This window comes from Idiotropiscis lumnitzeri, chromosome 8, assembly GCF_059441095.1.
Source record: "Idiotropiscis lumnitzeri isolate Australia: NSW breed Sydney's pygmy pipehorse chromosome 8, RoL_Ilum_1.0, whole genome shotgun sequence".
NCBI classification, from domain to species: domain Eukaryota; kingdom Metazoa; phylum Chordata; class Actinopteri; order Syngnathiformes; family Syngnathidae; genus Idiotropiscis; species Idiotropiscis lumnitzeri.
In genome coordinates this window covers 3620869-3644461 of record NC_142398.1, presented here as the reverse complement: position 1 = coordinate 3644461, position 23593 = coordinate 3620869, and the positions used below count along the sequence as shown (strand labels likewise).

Genomic DNA, 23593 nt, shown 5'->3' with positions numbered 1-23593 from the left:
AAAAAAGGAAGAGCTTACAAGGAAGCTATTCAATCGTTTATAGACAATTTATCAACGTTTTTTTGATTGCCAACAAGTGCTCGATGTGTGTCATGCGCGCCGCCATGTTTGACGACGTTTTCCACAGTAGACACGAGTAGTCGATAGTCCAGCAAGAAAACGAGTCGAGCACATATAAATAAACACTTTGCTGGCACGGTGTCAGGCACTTGTAAAATTCTAGACATGTATGCTAGCCTAAATTGGTACGCCTGCTAAGAGGCGAACCTCCTCAAAATGAACAGTTTTACATTCTAATTGTTTCTTCTTTTTGTATTCAACTACGAATGGAAGTTAAATAAAAAAACATTAAAAGAACATTAAAAGAAAAAAAATGCAAATAAAAAAACTGATGCAAAGATTGAAAAAGTAACATTTAAAATCAAAATTAAATAAAAAAATAACATGCTAAAATTATATTAAGACAACTAAACAACCTTAACAATCCATGTAGACCGTTGCACATTACTGTGATAGAGAAAAATAGTTAAAAAAAATAATTTATTGGAATTATTGGTGCAATATATGTTTGTAAACATGTTATTGTTGGCACCCCCCCCCCCAAAAAAAAAAAGTCAAAATTTATATTGAAAGTTCTGAAAGACACCGCCCTCTAATCTCACTATAACAAAATGTAATTCCATTTGCGGCATAACAATAATGTATGACTAAAAAGAAATATGCTTGAAAATGGGACAGAAAAAGACAAATAAGTCTTTTCAAGAGCCAACTTCAGCAGCAGCACCAATGGTGTTAGAGGTATTACATTGGCGTCACCATGGTGACATCCGTGGCGGCTGAGCCACGTGACTTTGGAATAACGTGGTGCCGTCCAAAAGGGTGAGCGGGATGTCTCTGATGACGGAAGGCAGGTCTTCATGCTGTATCGGATAAATCACCACAGAGAGGCCCGGACGGTCAGGGGAAAACCTGCAAGAGAAACGCACAAAAGGTGAAAATATTACCCAGAAATGAATTGCTGAAATAATTCGCACAGAATTACATCTGTGCTTTGATGCAGACCTGTCGAGGAGAGTTTTCTGCAGATTCCGGCAGGCCACCAAGGTGCCGCCAGTGAACATGTGGCACATGACCACATGGCTGCAGCGCTCGACAAATGACTCGGCTGCCGCTGCCTCGAAGGAGCCATTGCGCGATATGAGGCAAAAGCGTTGCAGGTGGGAGCAGCAGGCGAGGGCATCGAAGAAGGGCGAATTGGCGCTCAAGTAGGGCTGCTCTAACCTGAGCATAGAAAATCATAACAAATACAAAACATTAAAACAAAATGAGCCAAAAACATTACCCGTGAACCAAAACAGCTGACTTCTTGTGTCATGACATGAGACTTTTATTTTATATTTTTGTAGATCAACAGGAAGACCGACATGTCTACAAAATTTCATGTTGTTAAGTCATACTAGGTTTGGGGGATGATAATGTTCTAGAATAATCTGCAACAACACCAGAAAATTGACAAAATAAGAATAAAAAACATGCCAACATGCCAGACTTCAGGTGCATTTTGTGGCACAGCTTCTTGAGACTTTTTTGTCCTTCCACTCTTTATAGAAATGCTTACCTGTTGATATCAGTGTTCTGGAACAGCTTCTTGGGACGTTTTGGTATGTTTTCTTAAGAGAGTCATGTAGAGTAAATTTCATGTTGTTAAGAGGAGCTAGTCCTGGGGGCTGAATTTTCGAGGACAAGTTTGTCATTGAAGAATTTCGAGAAAATTGCCAGAATGAAAAAAATGGCCACTCTGAACTAAAATGGCACACTTGCTGCGCATTTTCAAGGGTGACTTTTTGAGTCTTTTGTGCTCATGATAGACTTTGCTACCAATTTTCAAGTTACAAAGGAATAACGGCTTCAACGGCAAAAGAAAAGCATTGTGGGTAGGGGAGTCTCATGGCTAACCGTGTTAGCATTAGCAAAAGATCTGAAATTGGGAGCATTTCACCAAATTACTTGTGTAGTACAATGTAAACCTCCCTTTCATAGCAGCGCAGTTAAGATAATCGAGCATCTACAAAGGAAGCACGTTGCAGCTGATGCCCAATTTAATTTCTGACAGAGGAGGTCTTTTCTGGAAGATAGCTGCAGTTAGCACGTACTGGCTACCATGTGCATCTGATGGAACACCACAGGCATTCAGGTACTTATCGCATTTTGTATGTGTAGATTACATGATGGATAATTGGGGCTTGAGTGAATCGCTACATCCCTACTGCCTATGAATTTTCAAGCATGGCCTTTTGAGACTTTTTGTGTGTCTGCGCATGATAGGCTATCAGTTTTCATGCCAAGGGAAACTGGTTTCAGTTTTTTAGGACAAGTTGGCATTGAAGGACCTTGAACATTTCCAAAATGAGCTTAAAATGGGAACTTTTAACCAAAAGAGTAGACAGTGTTAATTTTTAGAGTGTTTTGTGCCTCTGCTCATGACAGACGTTCCAACCAAATTTCCTGTTGCTAAGTTTAACTGGCTTAGGGGGCATCTACCTTACCTGAGTTCTCGTAGCTGCGAGCAGTTTCTAAGCGCCTCCAGCAGGGAAGCATTATAGTTCATGATTTTCAGCGTGCCAATATTGGCCAGCGACAACATCTGCAGATCTTTGCACTGGTTCACAAGGTGGGCCAGCCCTGTGCCTCTGAGGACGCCAGGCAAGCCGGCCAGCGTCAGGCGGTGCAACCGCTGAAACCTTCCCAGCGCTGCTAGGTGGGCGTCGCCCACACCACGGGCCCATGTGCACATGCCGCGAGGCTCCACATTTGCCCGAGTACACGGCTCCAGGCGAGGCAGTGCTGAAACGAAACCGGGCCCGATGACCTCCAAGGTCTCCAGGGAGAGGCATCCGGTAGCCAGATGGTTGATTCCTGAGGTGGTGTCCCCTTGAGGTAGGTAGAGAAGCCAAAGGTTTATTCAAGACAAAAGTAGTCCTCCAACTGATTACTTGAGTAAAAAGAAGAAGTCAGTGAAAAGAAGTACTCAAATAGATCGGTTGACATAGGAGGTTCTTGCCCAACACCAAGCAATATATTCTTTATCCTCAACATAAAATAACTAAAACAGCATCTTAATGGGTCACTTCCAGAAGTACATTTGTCTGCCAAAAAGGCCACAGAAGGACCAGAAAATCAGAGCAGAGTCCAATACTTGGGATAATAATAATTATAACTTTTTTTTGTCCCTTATAACGCTTTCAAAAATAAGGAAATGAATTACAGATAACATTTGACTGACTGTTTTACATACCTTGTCTTTTAGTATTTGACTTGCTTTGTTTTCTGGGGAATGTTTGAATGTCAATGTGTTTAAAGAAGAGCAATTCCTAGATGATATTTGCCAATTTTAAAAGAACAACTATTGGGTGATTAAATTGGCCCTCCAATTAATCAATCAGGCCCTAGTTATTATTATATGCGTGATACAGTATGATAAAGTAGTACAGTGCTTTTTTCTTATTAAAAAAAAACAACACATTAAGTAATTTTTTTTCAGTCATTGTAGGGAGTCCTTGAAAACAATGCCATGTCCACTCATTTCAATTGGAAAAGTTGACTTTAGATACAAGTAATTTGAATTGTGAGCACATGAATGCTTAAGTCAAAGTACTACTAGACTGTAGATTTTGTTAGAACAAGCAAAAAGTATCCAAAACATTTCTTCAGTGACTAACAACGTAAATGTAGTGTGTTACTAACCACACTAACCTTGCGTCCCTGTTTCCAAGCCAACTTTGAAGTTCTGGACGCCCACTCGAGGGAGTTTCTTTAAGCCATGGAAGAGTGAAAGGGATGATTTCTGTGCGGCATTGTAATGCGACTGGACGCCGTCCGACAGGGCGCAGGCTGGTACGGTGAGTGAGCGAAGGTGTCGGAGTTGAGCCAGGCTCGCGCATAAATGGGGCACGGCGGGCGGTAGGGAAGCAGCATGCTCATGATGGTAATGCGTGTGCATCAGGTTCAAGTGGCGCAGGTTGATGCAGCAGGAAGCCAGTCGGCTCATGTTGGCAGGGAGCAGCTGGTCCTCTGCACCGCGACACTCAGAGTACGGCACGTGGTTGATGCCGCTTAAGTTGAGGCTCAGCAGGAGCGAGGCGTCTCGCACACCACCCTCGAAGAGAGACTGGAACACCTTGCAAATAGGTAGGTAGGCAGGTAAGCGTTAATTCTCGATTAAAAATAATTATAAAAAAATTTAAAATAAAACACACATTAAGTAATTTTCTTCAGTCATTGTAGGGGGTTCTTTTTTTTGCTCTATATACACCATATTTTCCGGACTATGAGACCCACCTGTATATAAGCCGCAGCAACTCTTTTTGGGAGGGAAAAAAAACAACAACAGCAACAACAACAAAAACTGATACACAAGCCGCACCAGACTATTTATATTTTTTTGGGGGTACTGACATTTCAATTAATTTCAATGGGTCATAATATGTGACACACTTGCTTAATGCGAAACAAAATCAAATTCAGTCATGTTACCAATGAATCCTATTTTTTTTGGCTTTAGTTTAGTGAGTGTTCTCGGTCTAACCTGCGGCCACAGAGCAGGACAGCGGCTGAAGCTCAGGTGCGTGGGGCTGTTTCCCTCCAGCGCCCGCTTCAGCGACGAGGGGTCCAGCCAAGAGCGGGGTAACTGCAGGGACTCCAGGTCTCCGCGGAGGCCCAGACTTTTAGCTAGCGAAGGGGCGGCGGGCCAGCGAGCTGGGTTGGGCCCGGGAACTGACACCAGGAAAACGCGGAGGTGCTTCGGAACGTGAACGCTAAACACAGCCAGGTAGAGCAGCAGCAATGTCTGGTTCACCTGAGGACAGACAAACCGAGTTTTATGGGTATTGTCAGTAACAAGTCTTGTGTAGCTTATTTGTTTATGATAATTGTTGGATACATATTATGGAACTTAAACTAAGAATCCAGCCTTTGAAGATGCATAACAGGAATATAAGGAGGGGGATCATTTAGTATTATGAGAATTTCTATGCATTTTGTGGTGAGTTTTGTTAAAATTATTTTTAAATGTTATTGTGTAATAAAAGTAAAACTTAAGTCTAAATAGTCATGGTATTGAAAGCGACCTCTCCCGGAGCCAGTCGGGCGCTAAATTCCTCCAGCTGCTTGTAGTGCGGCACGCTGCTCTGACCCACCATCAGGTGGCAGCTGACGCCGAAGCCCTCCCTGGTTACATCCGAGATGTCGAACTGCAGCATGAGCCTGACAACACAAAGACGCAACACAATGCTTTACATCTCTTGACACTTGCATGAGAGTAAGGCATGTGAAAAAACTATTTTTTTATGCTTTACATGTGGATGAAACAGAGAGGATTTGTTTTTTGCATTTCTTATTGAATGTCAGATTTTTTTATTTTTGACAAATAAGTTATTTTTATTGTTTGTTTTTTTGCATCTCTCTCTCTCTCTCCCCCTCCCTCCCGATAACTTCGAAACATTGCACAAAGAATACATTTTCATTTTAATTGAACATTTTTTGTGGGAGATTTGACAGTACTTGATAACATTTTCAATTGTAATTGGAGTTTAATTTTAATCAACTTTAATTTTCATTTTAAAATAAATTTTGCATTTTTATTTTATTGTGTTTTGTATTTGAAATTTAGTGTCATGTCAAAATCGTTAACCGCAAAAAGACTATACTTTTACCACAATTCTTACACTTGAACAACACCTTTACATTTTTCCCTTTAACTTATGTGAATTTACTTTCAAATTTTAATGTTGCATTGTAAAAAAAAGGTTTACTTTTAAAATGCTTAATTACTTTTAATTACATTTGCATTCATAATTGCATTTTTGCATTTGAATTTAATTTGCACGTTTTCTGCTTTTCTTTGGTTATCTATTGTATGTGTTTGTGTTTTCATTTGTGTTTTAATTCCCCGCTAATTTATATTACACCATTTCGAAAGTGCATTGTTACAGCTCCAGCTGTTGTGAAATGTTCTATATAAATAAAGTTGTATTGTTTGTATGTTTTAATTGAATTCATTGACTAGTCTTTTAAATGTAAATTTTTCTCTTTGATTTTTATTTATTTATTTTTTATTCATTTTCAATAAATGTTATAAGATGCCCACAGTCCACCCTGAAGCATCTACATAATGACCAGATGGTCGAGAAACTTTTGCGTGGTCCTTACTTGCGTAGCTGAGCGCAGCAGGGTACCACGCCGTAGCTGGGTGTCAGCAGCGTCTGCCGCAACTCGACCAGGTGGCTGAGTTGGTCCACCGCCTCGCCCGCCAGCTTGCCGGCGTCGAAACCCGGCTGCACGTCAAACGCCAAGGAGCGCAGCAGAGGCAGTGAGGCCACAAGTCGAGAGAGGCGCGGCGCCGTCAGCCGGCATCCGCTCACGTCCAGACGCGTCACCGCCTTGCAGCGTCCCACCGAGTCTACCACGCCGCTGCTCACCCAGTAGACGCCGTTGAGGCTCAGGGACTGCACGTGATTGGACAGTTGCCACAGCGTGTGGCGGACCTTTTGATCGTCCATCTGTGCAAGAAGGGGGTACAAATATGAGGAACAGTAGTAGATGCTACTGTTCCCATTTTCATTTGTTGCAAACCAAAACAGCAGCTACTGAGGAATGCAAACATATAAGGTTGAGTGTGTGTGTGAGTATGTAGTGTGTGTACAACTGTTAGTCTCTCGGAAAGCGAATCTGTCTATAATTCTGCCGGCGTGCATGTGCGTGCGTGCGTACCATGTACTCCTCGGACAGGCAAACGTGTGCAAGTAGACTCTTGTCGCGGCAGAGCGTTTGTAGCCGTTGGCAGACGGGTGACACGTTGGCGAGCAGGTCGCACACGGGCACATGGCGCAGGATGCACAGAAGAATCTCGTCAGACAGGTCGGACATGCCCACCGCTGCTGACGCCATCATGTGGTCTTCCTCGGCCTGGACTACAGTTGACAGTTGAGCAACATTTGTGAGATCTCTGAAAGGAAAATGGAGGCAGAACCTTAGCTACATACTTTTCTATAATTTCTCTATATATTTGAAACATGTTTACTAGAAATCACTGCAATTTCAATGACACTTTTATATTGTGAGCTTTAAATGAACTTAATTTATTTAATTAGCATTTTTATCCCTTAAATGTGCCATCACCTTAGCGTGGTGGGACTGGGGTGGTGGGATGATAGCCTATCCCAATGATTGGAGAAGCTAACCTAAGTTGTCTGGGGGCTGTCTCCCCTGGCAGGTTCACAGGTTGTAGTCGAGGGACCAGACAAAGGACGGCGCCTACACCTCTTGTGATGAGTAAAGAATTGGGATCTCGTTTTCCCTTGCCCAGACATGGGTCACCAGGACCTCCATCTGGAGTCAAGCCTGAAGGTGGGGCTCGCTGGCGAGCTGCTGGTGGGCAGACCAGCAACCGTGGGGCTATGCCCGGCTGAGCCCGAAACAACAACGTGGGTCCCCCTTTCCACGAGCTGGGTCTGCTTCCCTGTGAGCCAGGCAGGGGCAAAAGGCAGTGACCTTGGCAGTCGGATCCCCAGCTCAAAAAAACTAGCTTTCAGGACAAGCAATACCTCCTCTTTGGCTGGGAAAGAGCCTGAGCTGGTGTACGAGGCACAGAATTTCCCACTTGATCCAGTACCAGTCCTTTTCCATGCCACTGAGGAAGCAGAGTCTGGAGGCAATCTCTGCGGCTGAAGTCACCGAGATGGTTAAAGGCCTCTACACACCAATCCCACATCGGCCGTTGTGGCCAACTGTCGCGTCGGCCTTCAAGTCGGCACGTCGGACCAAAAAATGACGGAAGTACAAGCTGTAAAAGCCAGTGGAGATGCCAACAACTACGGACATTCTGTGTCGGCAGGAGAAGTAGTACCCCTCCATGGCAGCCTGTGACGGTGATGTCCAATAATACATTACAATACAATGTTATTTATAAAGCGCATTTCACAACAGCTGGAGCTGTAACAAAGCGCTTTTAATATGCCGTTATATAAATTAGCAGGGAATTAGAACACAAATTAAAACACATAAGCATATTTACAATAGATACCAGAATAATAGCAAAACAGCGACAGTCTCATGTTGAGTCGAAAGCTAAAGAATAAAAATGTGTCTTCAATTGGGTTTTAAAAATGGACAGAGAGGGGGCTTGACGAACATTTAATGGGAGCTCATTCCATAGGGAAGGACCGGCAACAGAAAAGGCGCGATCCCTCCTGATGCTCTGCCTACGGTCTTTCTTGAACGAGAGTGATTAATCTGTCTTGACGATCGTCTGTCCAGACAGCCATGATGTCCATAGTGAAGTTGATTTCGTTCTTGAGGAATAGCTTCAATTTTCACTGTTTTTGCGCCTTTTAGTTATTCCTAGGGTGAGGACCGGAACACACGGTGAGGTTCTTTTTTTTAAATTTTTTATTATTATTATTTTCTTCCTTTCCTAGTCTTTGTTGTTCAACTGTGCAGTTTTTGTATTCAACATGTGCCATAGTTGTTTGTTTACGGATATTTTGAAATTTATTTAAGAAAAAAAAAAACTACCATGGCGCCATCTAATGATGAAGACGCGAATGCACAACTCCGAGTTGTGATGTTTGATTATTAAAATAAATAAATAAATAAATAAAACAAACAAAAATCATTTATGGAAGCAGATAGAACTAAAGGGACAATATTGTTGACCCAAACAATGATATGTGAAAAAAAAATGTTTTGAATTATTACTAAAACAATAAGAACATAGAATGCAGAAGACTCTTCAATTGACTGTTTGTGTTTGCGTCTTCCCGGACGTCGTACTGTTGTAAAATTCGATTGGACAGTAAACAGTCAATCTCAATCAGCCCTAGTGTCCGATTCCTGATTGGTTAATAATTGCGGCACAGTTATCACGCCTGCATCGTAAGCGTAAATTTGCGTTTTGGACTGTAGAGGAGAGAGAAGCCGTAAGCGTAAAACCTAGTTTGTGAATACGCGTGGTGGGTCTTGTACTCGTGAAACACATTTTGGTATGTACAAAACATGTTTTCGTATGTGGTATTTGACATAACACAAACGTAATCGGTGCTTGTACGCAATATTTCACATTACGTACACGCAAAACTCATTTTTGTACGCGGTATTTCACATTACGCTTACGTGATTATGGCATAAATCTAACGCCATAGATTATGACACTGGTGGGGTTAAGTGCTTCAGAATATGGATGGATAACAAGACAGTGTCGTTACTATCATAACAGTCATTAATACTTGTTGGAAGAACAGCCGCAGTGCAGCTATGGAGAGTGAGATTTTAAACTATTTATGTATCTATTATATAGTCACTTGAAAATCAGCATTCAAATTGGGTCCTGCATTTATTTAAAAAATACATGTGTGCGCAGGTATGTGCAATGTGCATTGTTGAAAGGTCACTGTTAAGTAGTAAATAATTCTGTGAGTGATTTATTCTTTGAAGCATTAAATATTATAGAGTAGAGAATCCCATGCAGTCTTGCTGTAATGTTTCTGACAGAATTTTAAATGCGGAAAATTAATAAATTGTTCAGGATGTGAATTTCTGTAAGTTGCGACCTCTTTGAATTTCTAACTTTAGTGCTGCTAAAAGCATTGGGGACGCCAGTTTACAACCAGTCCAAAAAGTCTAGAGCCAAGTCTAGAGCTGTGCTTGAACTTATTTTTCATTTACTTCATTCAAATGCAGTACTTCCTCATGTTTGGGTGTGAATTCATGTAACCCAAATGTTTGGAATAAATGTGTCATATTATCATACCAACTATTGCATACTATTTGTATTTCTTTTAATAGTACAACTTGATCAAGTTTCTTCTAACAATTCATAAAAAAAATAAATTAAAGCATGTATCATTATTGCTTACTCCTGGCCAGAATAACAGTATCGGATCAGAAGTGAAAAAAGCTATATCGGGACACCTCTAATTAAATTTCTGCATTTTGCAGTGGCCTCTGACTGAGGCTATTTTTTTATGTGGTACTGTTGGCTTCTTCAAGGTGTGATCCCCAAATCTCACTGGAGCGGTTCACAGCCAAGTGCGAAGCGGTTGGGATGAAGATCCGCACATCCAAATCAAAGACCAGGTCCCTCAGTCAGAAAAGCGTGTAATTTCCTCTCCAGGTCAGAAATGAGATCTTGCTCCAAGTGGAGGAGTTCAAGTATCTTGGGGTCATGTGCACAAGTGAGGGCAGGATGAAGCGTGAGATCGACAGCGTCTGCCTCAATCCGGACCATCGTGTTGAAGAAGGAGCTGAGCCAAAAAGGCGAAACCCTCAATATAACGGTCATTCTATAATCCTACCCTCAACTATGGGCACAAGCTGTGAGTTGCGACAGAATGAGCAAGATCCCGGATACAAGCAGCCAAAATGGGTTTCCTCCCCAGGATGTTCGGGCTGTTTTTTTGAGATTGTGTGAGAAGCTAGGTCATCTGGGAGGGACTCAGAGTCGAGCCGCTGCTCCTCTACGTTGAGAGGAGCCAGATGACAGGGCTTAGACATCTGATTAGGATGCCTTTCGTTGAGGTTTTGCGGGCATGAGGATGAAACAGGACATGGTGGAGAGACCATGCCTCCCAGCTGGCTTGGGAACTCCTCGGGATACCTCAGGAACAGTTGGAAGTGGCTGGATAGAGGGAAGTTTTGCGACCCAACCCCTGCCGGATAAGCGGATGGAGAGCAATTTTATTTTAATATAAGATTTTAAATTTAACATAACTTGTAATTAACATTGTTTTCACAAATATTTTTAATCGCCTTATTGTACATTTGTTAAAATTATTCATTTTAATTTTTAATTTTTTTTGGTCACTATTTCATGAATTTCAAGTTATTTACCAGAAATTGCATTACATTTTCTGTGATAATTAAATATTTTGTTTTAATTTCAAATTATGTAGTAAAAATAATTAGATAAAGCTGTTCATCAGTTGCATTAAATGATTTTAAATTTTGAGGGGGCATTTTGACAATTAATTGAAACGTATTGCCAAAAATCACATACATTGTTTTTAGTACATTTGAAATGCTAAACTTAATAAAAATGAAAACTGTACATGAGTTAATAATTGTATTTCTTTTAATATCTGCCGTGGTTGGTACAACGGAAGCCCGAACGTGACAGAAAACTCAAAAACCTTCATGGCTTGAACGGCAGCCGTAAAATTGCTTCACCTCACATAAGCATTTCGTGAGTCATACCGTGGTGAAAAGAAACTAAAGCCCACGTGGTCACTCTTGAAAGGACATCCACTGACATGTAGACAGTTGGACGCGTCCATAAATTTGAAGCTGAAATCACCTGGTAGCAATTAGCCTAAATGCTAGTGCGGTGGTAAATTGCGACTCATCTCATCCCACCTGGTGAACGAGTCGTTCCTTTGACGTCTGAAATGTCAGCAGCGTCGCTCAGGGTGGACACCATTGGCGCTACGATGTGATGTGTTCGCCCGCAGACAACTTTCGGGCTTCAATTCCCCGCCTCACTGCCTTCGGCTTCTTGGCAAGCACGGACATATTTTACCGCTGCAAGATGGCGGAAGAATTTACGCGTTGCACTCCAACTACGCAAAAGTAATCAAGCTCCGATGCGTCGATCAGCACAGGCAACCACAGGAATGGGTGAGTTCTCACCTTGAGTGGATTAACATTCTGCATTCGCCTCGAAACCTACAATTCAGAATTTAAAACGAGTGAAAATGACGAAAAGTGAAAGGTGAAATGTTTTTATTCAAACAAAAAAGATAAACTGTCTGTGGCAGTCATTTTAAGTCAAATGCTAAATTTGTATTTAATGGCAACGATTATCAGCTTTTTCATATTTGACAATATATGTAAAATAGTGTGAATCTAAATGTAATGATACTCAACTTTATTATCGAGCACTTGAGTTGCCTCTCTCTCTCTCTCTCTCTCTCTCTCTCTATCTATCTATCTATCTATCTATCTATCTATCTATATATCTATATATCTATATATATATATATATATATATATATATATATATATATATATATATATATATATATATATAAGGGGTGGGACGATACGGGTAATTCACGATTCGATACTGTGACGATATGTGGCCCACGATAACGATATCACAATACACAATGTCCACGATATTCAATATATCATTAGAAATCTCTTCAACAATATATCACGAGATATGTGACTAAAAAAGAAAAAAATGGCCATAAAAATGAAAACATCAAATTTTTTTTTCAATGCCAATACGTGTACAAAGTACAAAGAAAGGTGCATTTGCAAAGTACCTCACTGCCACTGAGTCTTAACACTGTAGCTACGGCTGGACGAATTAAAGTGCACAAACATTAATAACATGTTTTATGCAAACCAAGACACTGCACTGCTTTCTGAAAATGAAATGTCAGTATCAACTGTCATTAAAGTGCTTTACGTTAACCCGTCCAGTGGAAACATCAAGGCATATTCTTCTTGAGGAACACCAACTGTACAACATGCTCCGACGTAAGAGCACACCAAAGGGAAACTTTGCTTTAAAAGCAGTAGTGATTGTCGGCTGTCTTGGTTCGCCTTTTTTTATCACCTGCGAGTAGTAACCGTGATAGCGAACGAGGTGGCTTTGCAGATTCGTAGTGTTGATGTTATATTTTACCTTTGCAAAGCAGTTCTTGCAGATTGCATATTTTTTATCCAGTGTTCTTCCGTCACCGGTCTCGTAAAAAGCGAAGTGTCTCCACACTTTTGAGTGGAAACTCTTGAAACTTGATTTGTTTTTCTGGATTTTCCGCCATCCTTGCATTAGTTCTTTTTCTATTGTAAATTCTTCACACTCTTCACCGGCCGCTGATCCCGGCAATTTTAGAACCGTTTGCGGCAGTAGCGCCCCCACAGACAGGACAGGAGAGATAAAATACGGACGGTGATGACGAGGTAAATCCATTATATATATTATTATTATATTGGCGCCAGGCTATCGATTATTTATTGCGACAGAGTTAGCAACAATTTATTGCAATATCGATTTTTTTCCCACCCCTAATATATATATATATATATATATATATTTGATTTTCCCTGTCCCTTGCTTGCATTTTTTATAATATGTATATATAAACCCTTGGTGGGGTTTATCTTGGATTTACTATAGCAGCCTCACAGTGCCACCCTCAAACCCCGGCCCACTGCGGTAGCCCCGCTCAGTGAGTCAGCAATCTTGGAGAAGGATACACAGTCAGTGAACCACATGTGACAACAGAAAATCATCCATTTGTCCATTCCAAATGGATCTTTACAATTCACGTGTACATGGTTTCAGTTAGAAATTCAAAACATTTATTTCAGTCATTACTTTTTCCTCTCACATTCTTCACTTCATTTACTGTATTCATGTTTCAAAGATATCTTTCCCCATCATTTCAGGCTTTCCCAGTTCTATTATTGTGTAAAGGCTGATTCTATACTTGACTTGTACATGCTTGTGTGGTTCAGAGGTTAAGCACTCGTTTCCCACCCGGCAGGTTGTCGGTGCAGGTTGTCCGATCGAGTCCCAACCGTGGAACTTCATTTTTTTTTTTTTTTAATTGACACAACGTGTCCATTCTTTCACATTATTCACCATTTTACATTCTAATATTATCTCAATCAATTTATTCATATTCATTTCCATTGAGTGTCATTCAACATCATTCACTATCATTCCACATTCTCATTCAATTCTATTCTCTACGATTCAAACTCATTCAATTTCATTCTCTATGATTCAAAATCATTCAATATCATTCCACGTCCTTCCACCCAGATGGCTTCAACTCCTCAGCCTTCACACGCGATTTCTCCAGAAATTGCATTCTCTAGTTCCAAGATATTATTCAAGTAAATATCTGTTATAAGCTTCGCAAAAAATCGTAGTTGAAAAATGTGATTAATCACGACTAATCATGGAATTATTTTGTGATTAATTAGTTAAAAAAATTAATCACTTGACAGCACTAATATATATATATATGTATGTGTGTGTGTATATATATATATATATATATATATATATATATATATATATATATATATATATATATATATATATATATATATATATATATATATATATATATATTATTATTTTATTTTTTTTCTCGGGTTACCCCAGTTTCCTCCCACATGACGACAAAGACACGCATGGATGGTGAGTTGATTGAGCACAAATTGTGTGCCCTGTGATTGACTAACAAGCAGTTCAGCGTGTACCCCGCCTACTGTCCGAAGACAGCTGGGATAGGCTCCAACACCCTCGTGAGGATAAGCGGCTTAGATAATGGATGGATGGATGGTTTTGCTGTTGCTTAGTTTTTGGAATGTGACCCCCATTTCCTGTGCTCTTCCCTAAACTTCGAAAGGCTCTTGCAAATAAATCAACAAGAATACTCTAAATTCTTATTTGAAGTTTGCTGGGGGAAAATCTATTGGCACAACCTATGAATTGAGACATTTATAAGACAAGTCCATAAAATTTCATTAGTCAGTTGAAATATCAACCATAGGTCACCATTCTTCTTGTTGTCTATGTAAAGTGTTCAAAAGGCCAAAAATTAAGCGAAAACTGAAGGGATTGGTTTATTACAGCTGTTGTATGTACAGAAGAAAATATGACATATGACATGACACAAAGAATTAACACTGGCTTTCCAAGTGGAATTTCTTTTTATGACGTCTCACTGTTGTAGTGGTTAAATTGAAATTGTCACTATCACATTATTTGTTTTTTCCAAATATTTTTGTAGCCTTTTAAGTTCACTATAACAAGGCCCCAAGCGTTAACAACCGCATATGGAATGCCAATTTTTGTGTGTTCCAATATTTTTACAGTGGGTTTTCAAAAGTTTAAATTTGTTTAAAGCATGTGGGACGGGTAAATCTGTAAAATAATCCCACAACAATGAAATGATATGCTAAATTTTGTCATTTCCCATGGGCATAATAGCGGCAAGATATGCTGGTTTTTAATAGGAACTATTATATAGGTGTCAAAAATGAATATTTTTTAGCCTGATCCTGACTAAAGCAATCTGATTTCATGCTTGATCAATAAGATCCCCACCATTTGTTCAGGTACTAACTGTTCGTTGGATGATTTTTGTTGGAGCTAAAATTTGAGGTACTGGCAAACTTTGGAAACGCCGCAGTTTGAGTGAAGAAAATAAAATGGTGCAAAGTAAGTATTGTAATATCCTTACATGTGGGCAAGGAGAGTTGTATATTTTTCTTGGATGGTTGCTTATGACCAAACATAATGTTAATAATTATGTTTGAATGTGAGACCTTTCCAGTATGTTACCCTTCCCATGGAAAATTTCCAGTTTGGAATATAGGGGTTAGTTAATATTCCCAGACTTAACCTCCCATAGAGAATTGCTGGAATCTACTTCCACCCTTTTTCAAACCCAACTCCTACATCCCTCATGGTGATGTTTTGATTAATTGAGTTGAAGTCAAAGCCCAGCAGATGCTAGGCTGCCTTAGTTTGGCGACACAGTGCGACTCCTCAGACAGCCGCAGGTGAGGTACTTCATGGCGGTCATGCTGATGTGCATGAGCGAGCCCAGGTTGAAGAGCATGTGGTAAAAGGCGTGGACCGACAGACCGCCCGTCTCGTCAGCATATTTGAGGGCCACAATGGGCGTGTACAAAGGGTTGGTCAGGTTGCGGAAACGTGGGCTGCTGGCTTCGATCACCTTCTTGGTGCACTGGTAAAATGGCAGAGGTAAAAGTATACACGCTGTACTAAAGCTGGGAGACATGTTCTTGTGTAAAAAAATAGAAATAAATAAATCTGACAATAGTAGAAGTACAGATTTACTTCCTGTACATTATTGCAGGTAAAAAAGTAGAGACCCCAAAATCAAACGTAAAAATAAATTAATTGAAGTATTTGTACTTCCCACCAAGAGAACGGGAATGTCATGGTCTCTGTCTGTGTTTGTTGTTTTTGGTTTTGGAGTTTAGTTTAATGTTTTTCTTTTTGTGTCTCTCTTAAGATCATTGTGTTCACCTGTGCTTGTCATCCCACTCCCTGGTGTTAGCCAATCAGCTCCCTCCCCCTCTTTGTGTCTTGTCCAGATGTTCCTCAATTGTCGTCAATTTGTTTGTATTTCACTTTCAGTCCTTGTCCAGTCCTTGTCTACTATTGTATGTTTATGCCAGTTGTCCTCTATCAGTTTTGCTGAGCCGAGGCAAGTCAAGTCAGAGTCAAGTTTTGTTTGTTTGTTTGTTACTTTGATCGCTGTTGTTTTGAACTTGAGTATTTTTTATTTTCCCCGTCCCTTACTTGCATTTTTAGTTTATTTAAGTTAAGTACCCCTTAAACCACTACCTGCTTCATTTCCCTGCGTTTGGGTCCTCCAGCATGCAAAACCCTGAGAGAGAATGCGTTATAAAGGATGAACATGAGCTTACTCTGGCTATGTCATCCGGTGTTTGGCCCAGTGTCTCAAAGATGTCCACGGAAGACGGCAGGTAGACGTTCTTGAAGTAGTGCACCGTGTCCGTGTCGGTTCCCGGGTACTCCTTCTGCCGCACGTCTTGAATCATCTTGGCCTCAAACTCTGTGTGAACCGGTCCAGGCTCAATCATCGACAACCTGAGAATGAACACACCAATCACAGGATCACGACTGTATTATGTATGAACGGTGGTTCACAAACTGAGATCAAGGGGTCCATGGGCCTTAGCTTTGGGGGGGTTATGGGCTACATATGGGGACCAGTGTGCCATGAACATAATGAACCAGTTACTTCACTTCCTAAACTTTGGGCCAATTAAACTCCTAAGACCCCGCTGAAAAATGGATGCACCTTCATCTAGCACCGTTTTTATGCCTATGCATCTCTACATTTTTGAGCTGTAAAATAAATCCGCTTTATCTCTCAAATGGTTGAAATTTATCCCAAGTGTCGCCTTGGGGCTTTCCACGTCAAGCCGAGAGGCGCTAGCCGCCATTTAGCTTGCAAACTAATAATAACTAGTAAGTAATTGGAAATTACGCTGCGTAACCACTAATATGAATCAAAGCAACTCCAGTTCTTACATAGTTGGGGAGCAGGGCTATATGCCAAATAGTATCACCAGACGACACCCAAAAATCAGGAGAACTAAATTGGTTAAAAATCAGTTTTGTGCTCTATTTCCACAATTGAGTATGAGTTCTCAGTCTTTGTTTTCAGTAGCTATCCTCAAATAAAGAAATCACTGAATTCACTTCACAGTTCATGGTCTTTATTATAATTGGTGTTAGAATTATGAGCGTGTTCTTGGAAAAAAAAGTCTCCTTCCCTGTAAGGTTTCCCTGAACCCAAAAGCTCTGAGGATTCGTGAAATGATGCTTACGTGACGTTGAACTTCAGCAGCTGCACGGCCAGACACTCGCAGAAGCCCTCCATGGCAAACTTGGAAGCGGCGTAGACATCGTTGAAGACCACGCCTGTTCAAGAAACAAACGTAAACAATATTTACTATACTGTATATAGGACTGTAATTGTTCCATAAATTATCTTTATTTACTATAAATTATATATGTCCGTCTATCTATGCCAGCAATATATAGTGACAGGGCTAGACCATTAAATGCTCTTCCACTAGATGGCAGAAGGTATAATTGTGTATCCACTTGCTGCCAATTCATTAAACACAATAATTGCTTAGTGTTCAACACAAAAGGTTGAGATTCCACAATAAGGTAGTGATTTTTGGGCCAAGTTAAACAATATCATCATGATTTACGTATATATTTGGCATCATTTTTGTTTGGTGGTGTGCCGAGAAATGTATGTAAGATATGTGTTGTGGCTCAATTAAAATTGGGAAGCACTGCTGCACTATACTATACCTCCAGCAATACTTTTTACCAATAGTACACCAATTGGTGAGAGCTTCCTGTCCGCCGTCCATGACGTCAATGGTAGTGGGCTTGAAAGGTTTTGCTTAATTTTAAATAAATTACTTTGAGTGGCAATTCAGATTTTCTCGTCATTGCATGAAAGAAATCAGTGTTCTTGAATGTAGCTTTGGATGGTGCCCACTGCCTACCTTGGAGTCCCATGACGCTGCTAACCACGATGATGTGTCCCCCTTTGCGTTTCTTCATGTCAGGCATCACCTCCTTGATCATTCGAATTACACCGAAAAAGTTGGTTTCAAAAACCTTCTTCATCTCCTCAATAGGAATGCTCTCCAGAGGCCCCACCAGGCCGATGCCCGCATTGTTGACTAGTTGGGGAAAACAGAAGACAATCATGCATGCTAATAGTTGTGGTAAATTTGCTTCTTTAAATTGGCCCCAGGGGGTCACTAAAGTTGTCCAGTTCACTTGGGTCACTTCAGTAAATATTGTTGAACCACGTCATTGGAGTATGTAGCGATTGTGGTGAGTCTGCTGACACGAGTCAGTCATCCGTTTCCACTGAAATATTTGTGTTTGTCTATTTCTGGTGAGTCCAAACTCAAGTCAGTGAACCAAATCATGTGAGCCTGTGGTGTTTCCGATGAGTTTGCTAGCTCAACAATGTCACCAGATTCTACTGAAACATTTGAGTCTGTATTGTTTCTGATGAGTTCACAAGCTCGAGTTAGTGAACCAAATCATCAGAGTCCACTAGCTCAGGACGGTCACCAATTCAACGTACCTAATGTGTTTTTTAACGTAATTTAAGACACTGGTGTTTCGGCTGGGTCAGCTTCTACTACGTAACTCAACCAAATCCTTTAATCTGGAGGGCTCTAGACTGAGACCAAGTTGGGCTCTCTGGCACCCTAATTTCTCAACAAAAAAAATCCACTCGTGTAACCACCCCTTTTAGGGTCGTGGCTTGGCAATCTCCAGTATGTGACTTTGGAAGCCTCCAATTGGTTAAGCATATAACACAAGATCAACAACGTTGGTTGTCGTGATAGTTTTTTGGTTACTATATTGCTCTAAAAACATTGTTATTGTGGCAGGCGATGGTACGTGACCTACAGCCATCAAATATATAGTGGAAATAGCTGTGAATATTAATATGATAAGGACGATTGGTCATAATTCCTGAGCAATACTCTGACCAGAGCCCTTCAAGCACCTATACTTTTGAGTAAGTTACATGTTTTGCGGAATTGTGATTCAAATAAAGAACTTAATGATGATCAAAGTGTTAGTTAATAATTTACCAGTCTCATGTCTAAAAAGACGCAGCAATATTGCTTTAAAAAAGGATTGAACCTAGTAAAAAAACTGTGTTGAATGTGATGCTGGCGAAAATTTGGGTTCTCCTAACTTTTGTGCTGGTGCAACAAACAAAATAAGTTGGATGCACCATTGCAAAAACTTAGTAGAGTATTGGTCTGAAGGGTCTCTTGCGAGTGTGATAACTTGAACCAGTGAAACAAACCATTTGAGTCATTGTTTTTTTTTTCTGGGTTCACCAAGTTGCGTGAGGCTATCAATTAATCTGAATTTGCAGCGTTCCATTGAGTTTTCTAAGTCAAGACAGGTACCCAACTCAATTGAGTCAGATGTGTTTCTGATGAGTCAAACTTGGGTCAGTGAAGCATCTGAGTCACTTAAGTTCCCGATGTTTCCAGTGAGTCTGTTCAATTGAATCAGAGATCCAGAGCCTCTGAATCGCACTCATTCCAGTCACTGAACCAAATCATTTGAGTCACTCGATTCACCTAAATTTTCTTACTCAGTTACCTGATCATCTTAGTCTGAAGTTTTTCAACTGAGTCTGCTCACTCAAGTCAGTGAACGAGTCGTTAACCTTAGGGATGACTCACTAAGGACATCGACGTGGCGATCCTTGATGCCGTTGATGCATTGTTTGACTGAATCGTCGTTGCACACATCCAACACGGCCAGAGAGAGCGTTTTCCCGTATGCGTCACCGGCAGCTTCCACCAGCTTGTCCTTGCGCTTCATGTCTCGCATTGTAGCAATGACTGTGGATTGAGGAAGCAAAATAAATTGCTGCAGTGGTACTAAATTGTGTTATACGATATTCCTCACAATTCAGAGGATTCAAATTTTAATTATCACTTAAATGTAAAAAATTGCCACTTTTAGCAACACTCCTATCTGGCATTAGAACTCACATTCTGTATTGACGTAGATTTGACTTCTTCACTTAATTAAAAGTAAAAAAAAATACATGTATATATTTGTACTCATCGCAAAATCCTACACTAGGCAACATGGTGGTTGCCTGGTTAGCACTTCCACCACACAGTGCAGAGGTTGTGGGTTTGAATCTGGCTCCGGCCTTCCTGTGTGACGTTTGCATGTTCTCCCCGTGCCTGTGTGGGTTTCCTCCGGGTATTGCGGTTTCCTCTCACATTCCAAAAACTTGCATGGTAGGTTGGCAACGATGCTACCGCTAACATGCCACGCTCCTGCCTCGTATACAAACATTCTAGATCGCTCAAGTCCGGGAAACGCACACTTATTAATGCCACAGCTTTAAACACTATTTTTAGCCGCAATCAAGGCATTGTGATTATTTCTATTTCCATGATTTTTTTTAAGGCAGAGGCTACAAATAGACGGAGGTGGGCACCTTCAGTCCATCACTAAGTCCTTCTCAGTATTTTTAGGCCGACTCACAACTCACGTGGAACCAGTCCGTCCTTCGTCGGCGACAGCCAATCGGCATCAAGAACATAATTTTCTTGTCACATGCAGGTGTGCACAAGCAGACATGCAACCAAATAAAGAAAAAAAAAATACACAAAAAACAACAGCATGCACATTGAGGTCTGTGGGACTGAAAGGTATACAAGACTGTTTGATTTGTATTATTTATTTGGCTGAGTGTCCGGTCTGCGGCACCTGTGTATGATGTGGTACCGGAAAGTCCATTCTCGACGGCGTTTGGCTGAATTGGACCGATTGGGTAAGTCTGAAATCTGGACGAGAACTCACAGACTGACTAAAGGACTAACAAATACCCACCTCTCTAAATAGAGCAGAGATTACACGTCAGGTGCAGGTAAATGGGGCTATAGACCGTCACGATACTACGCCGTGTCAAACTGAGTTCACTGGCTCACACGTATTACACAAAAGATGCAGTGAACATTTGTGTGGTTTAAAAGATTCCCCGCTTTGTCTACGTTCCGGAGAAAGGAAAGAACAAAAATAAAGTTAGGGGAAATGCAGTTTAAAAAGTGTCAAGTGTTGGGATGATTGGATTGGACGAATCTTGATTCTAAAGATACTCACGTGTGGTAAATATAACCCCAAGTAGCCTTAGTGAACTCTCTGCGCATAAAGCACTTTACATATTAGTATTAGCGTCCTGGAATAGCTCTTGACAGCACTCATAAAGTAACTTAAGCAGGGCTGTAGTGCCGATTTAGTTATATCTTCAACACTATTTTGATTTGATTTTAATGAGTTTGGATGTATCACGATATTACAGCTTTAATTAACCTATATAATAATGTGGCCTGTGTAACACTCACTATGTAAGTAATAAACCTTAGTAACCCATGTAATAAGTTTGGTTTATTGAGAGTAGAGTGAACAGAAAATTGTTACAATACAGTAAATTTGACATGGAATCGCTGCATTTAATATTTTTGTGACCTTGCTTAGCTCCACAAGACGACCGTTTTTTCAACTTTTGGGGGCGTTAGGGTGATGGGGCGTTTTTTATTTAAGGTGCGATTTAAAAAAAATTTTTTTTTGTGACTATGGCTGCAAAATAACAAAATGTGGATGCAAAGGCACTCCTCCCTCAATGAGTGTCCTGGAATAGCCTTGGACCAACCTCATAGGTGGCCTCAGTAAGGCTCTGGTACCAATCTAGTACAGAATTTCTTTTATTCCTCACACTTTTTTAAAATGCATCTCCTTCCACATAATTCATCCAATTCACATAATTCCAATTTCATGAACATCAGGGTGTTATTTTTGTTATTGAAAAACTTCTCAATTTTCCCCAAATTCTACACTTCCAACTAAAAATACTACTTTAATTTCAAATGGGACATTCAGGCTAACAGATTCACATTGTTCCATTTCAACATGCCATAATTTCCAAAGCAACAAAAATTCAGAACTTCCACCGCTAAAATTCCCACCAAAAAAAAATCTATTAATTCACAATGACACACAACAAAACAGGCTCACATCTTCCCCATACCAATTTGTATTGTTCAGCTCAATGATGCACCTTGGGAAGTGTTTTCAACATGTCAAAATTCCCACGCCTCCCCCAAAACTATTTCTCATTCATTCTCAATGACACATAAGAAAATCATTCCACATAATTCTAAGTCATTCCACGAGTCTATATTTTTTCATTTGGCATTGCATATGCCTCGTTTGAAATGTTATTTCATTTATACTTAATTTAATTCTGTGTCATATTGTAACACATAGCCTTTCCTTTTCGTTATTAATAATTTTGCCCCCAAAAAAACATAACAAAACAAAAAATCTGAAAACATATTTCTATCGCATAATGATAGGTCAGAGTGTAGAATTTTTAAGGGGCAAAATAGATTTGTATGATGGCTGTAACATAACAAAGCCGTGTTCTCTGAGTTTGAGGACCTCCAGGAAAGCAGCAAGAATGCACCTACCATGGTAGCGCTTGTGTTGGTCCTTGGCTAGCATGACAGCCATCCTCAGGCCGATGCCTGACGAGCAGCCGGTGATCAGCACCACTTTCTGGCCGCCGCTTGCCATCTCTGTCCAGTGAAGGCTGAGACGGGATGAGTGCGCACCCTAAGAGGATTAAAGTCACATGGAGAAGATGTGATTAACCTCTGCTATTCCAACCAGGCAGTGACTGTACATTCAATATTTACAACAGATTCCCCCTTTTTTTTAATTAATTTGAATTTTTTTTTTCCCAAATAGAAAGTTTTGGAAAGAGAAATTATGTTGCTCCTGGGTTTGAAAAGCGGTTTTAGCCATCTTATTTCAACCATTGTTTGTAAAACACGTTAACCTTACAAGCGTATTGTCATGATCCGTTTCTGTCATGCCATGTTAATTGTGTTTTCCCAGCTGAGTGGGGGCGTTTCCTCCAGCCCCGCACCTGTCTCTTGTCAACTCGCTGATTATGCCATTACTTAAACCTAATATTAATCTTAATATTCTCCTGCATTGCTCATGTTCATGATCCAAGTAGTGAATTATAGACTTCTTGTTCTGCCTTTTGCATATGGTGTTTTTGTGTTTCTCCGTTTTCAGCTAAGGTTCTGCTCGTTTTGGTTCTCGTTCGCCCCAATTGTTTTTTCTTGCCCTTCTGCGGTAAGCAATTTATGTTTGTTGTACTCCTTGCCTTCTGCAAGCGCTTTTTGTTCCGTCGTCAGTTTTCTTTTCCTGGTGTGAGTTTGTCCACCAGCGATTTTCGTTTGATGTTTGTCGGTGTTGCGTTTGATAATTAATATAGATATATAGAGTAACTGTGTTTTCATTTGGAATAATAAATACCTTTGTTAAATTATATCTTTCTGTTTCTGCGCTTAAAGAGTCCCGCTAATATTTTCCAGTGGTCGCTGGAAAATACTTAACAGAATATTC

The 23593-nt window shown here is 40.5% G+C and overlaps 2 protein-coding genes across 3 annotated transcripts; both read right to left on the bottom strand.

The window, feature by feature from the left end:
• Positions 1-28: 28 nt before the first annotated feature.
• On the bottom strand, positions 29-11602 carry fbxl18 (F-box and leucine-rich repeat protein 18). 2 transcript variants are annotated; one of them, XM_088302429.1, is made up of 9 exons: positions 11407-11602; positions 6769-7001; positions 6208-6557; positions 5196-5262; positions 4586-4855; positions 3754-4177; positions 2547-2931; positions 1063-1281; positions 29-969 (listed from the first exon to the last, which is right to left on the bottom strand). In XM_088302429.1, the coding sequence occupies exons 1-9, from the start codon at positions 11468-11470 to the stop codon at positions 813-815; spliced, it is 2169 nt and encodes a 722-aa protein (XP_088158555.1). In that variant the 5' UTR covers positions 11471-11602; the 3' UTR covers positions 29-812. The 2 variants fall into 2 exon arrangements, with proteins under 2 accessions (XP_088158555.1, XP_088158554.1); XM_088302428.1 differs by having other exon boundaries at positions 5127-5262; positions 11407-11598.
• A 3028-nt stretch (positions 11603-14630) lies between these two features.
• Positions 14631-22769, bottom strand: LOC148331761 (retinol dehydrogenase 8-like). Its single transcript, XM_088302432.1, has 6 exons — positions 22645-22769; positions 19837-19998; positions 18112-18291; positions 17413-17506; positions 16483-16666; positions 14631-15773 (listed from the first exon to the last, which is right to left on the bottom strand). Exons 1-6 carry the CDS (start codon positions 22748-22750, stop codon positions 15546-15548), a joined length of 954 nt encoding a protein of 317 aa, XP_088158558.1. The 5' UTR covers positions 22751-22769; the 3' UTR covers positions 14631-15545.
• Positions 22770-23593: the final 824 nt, after the last annotated feature.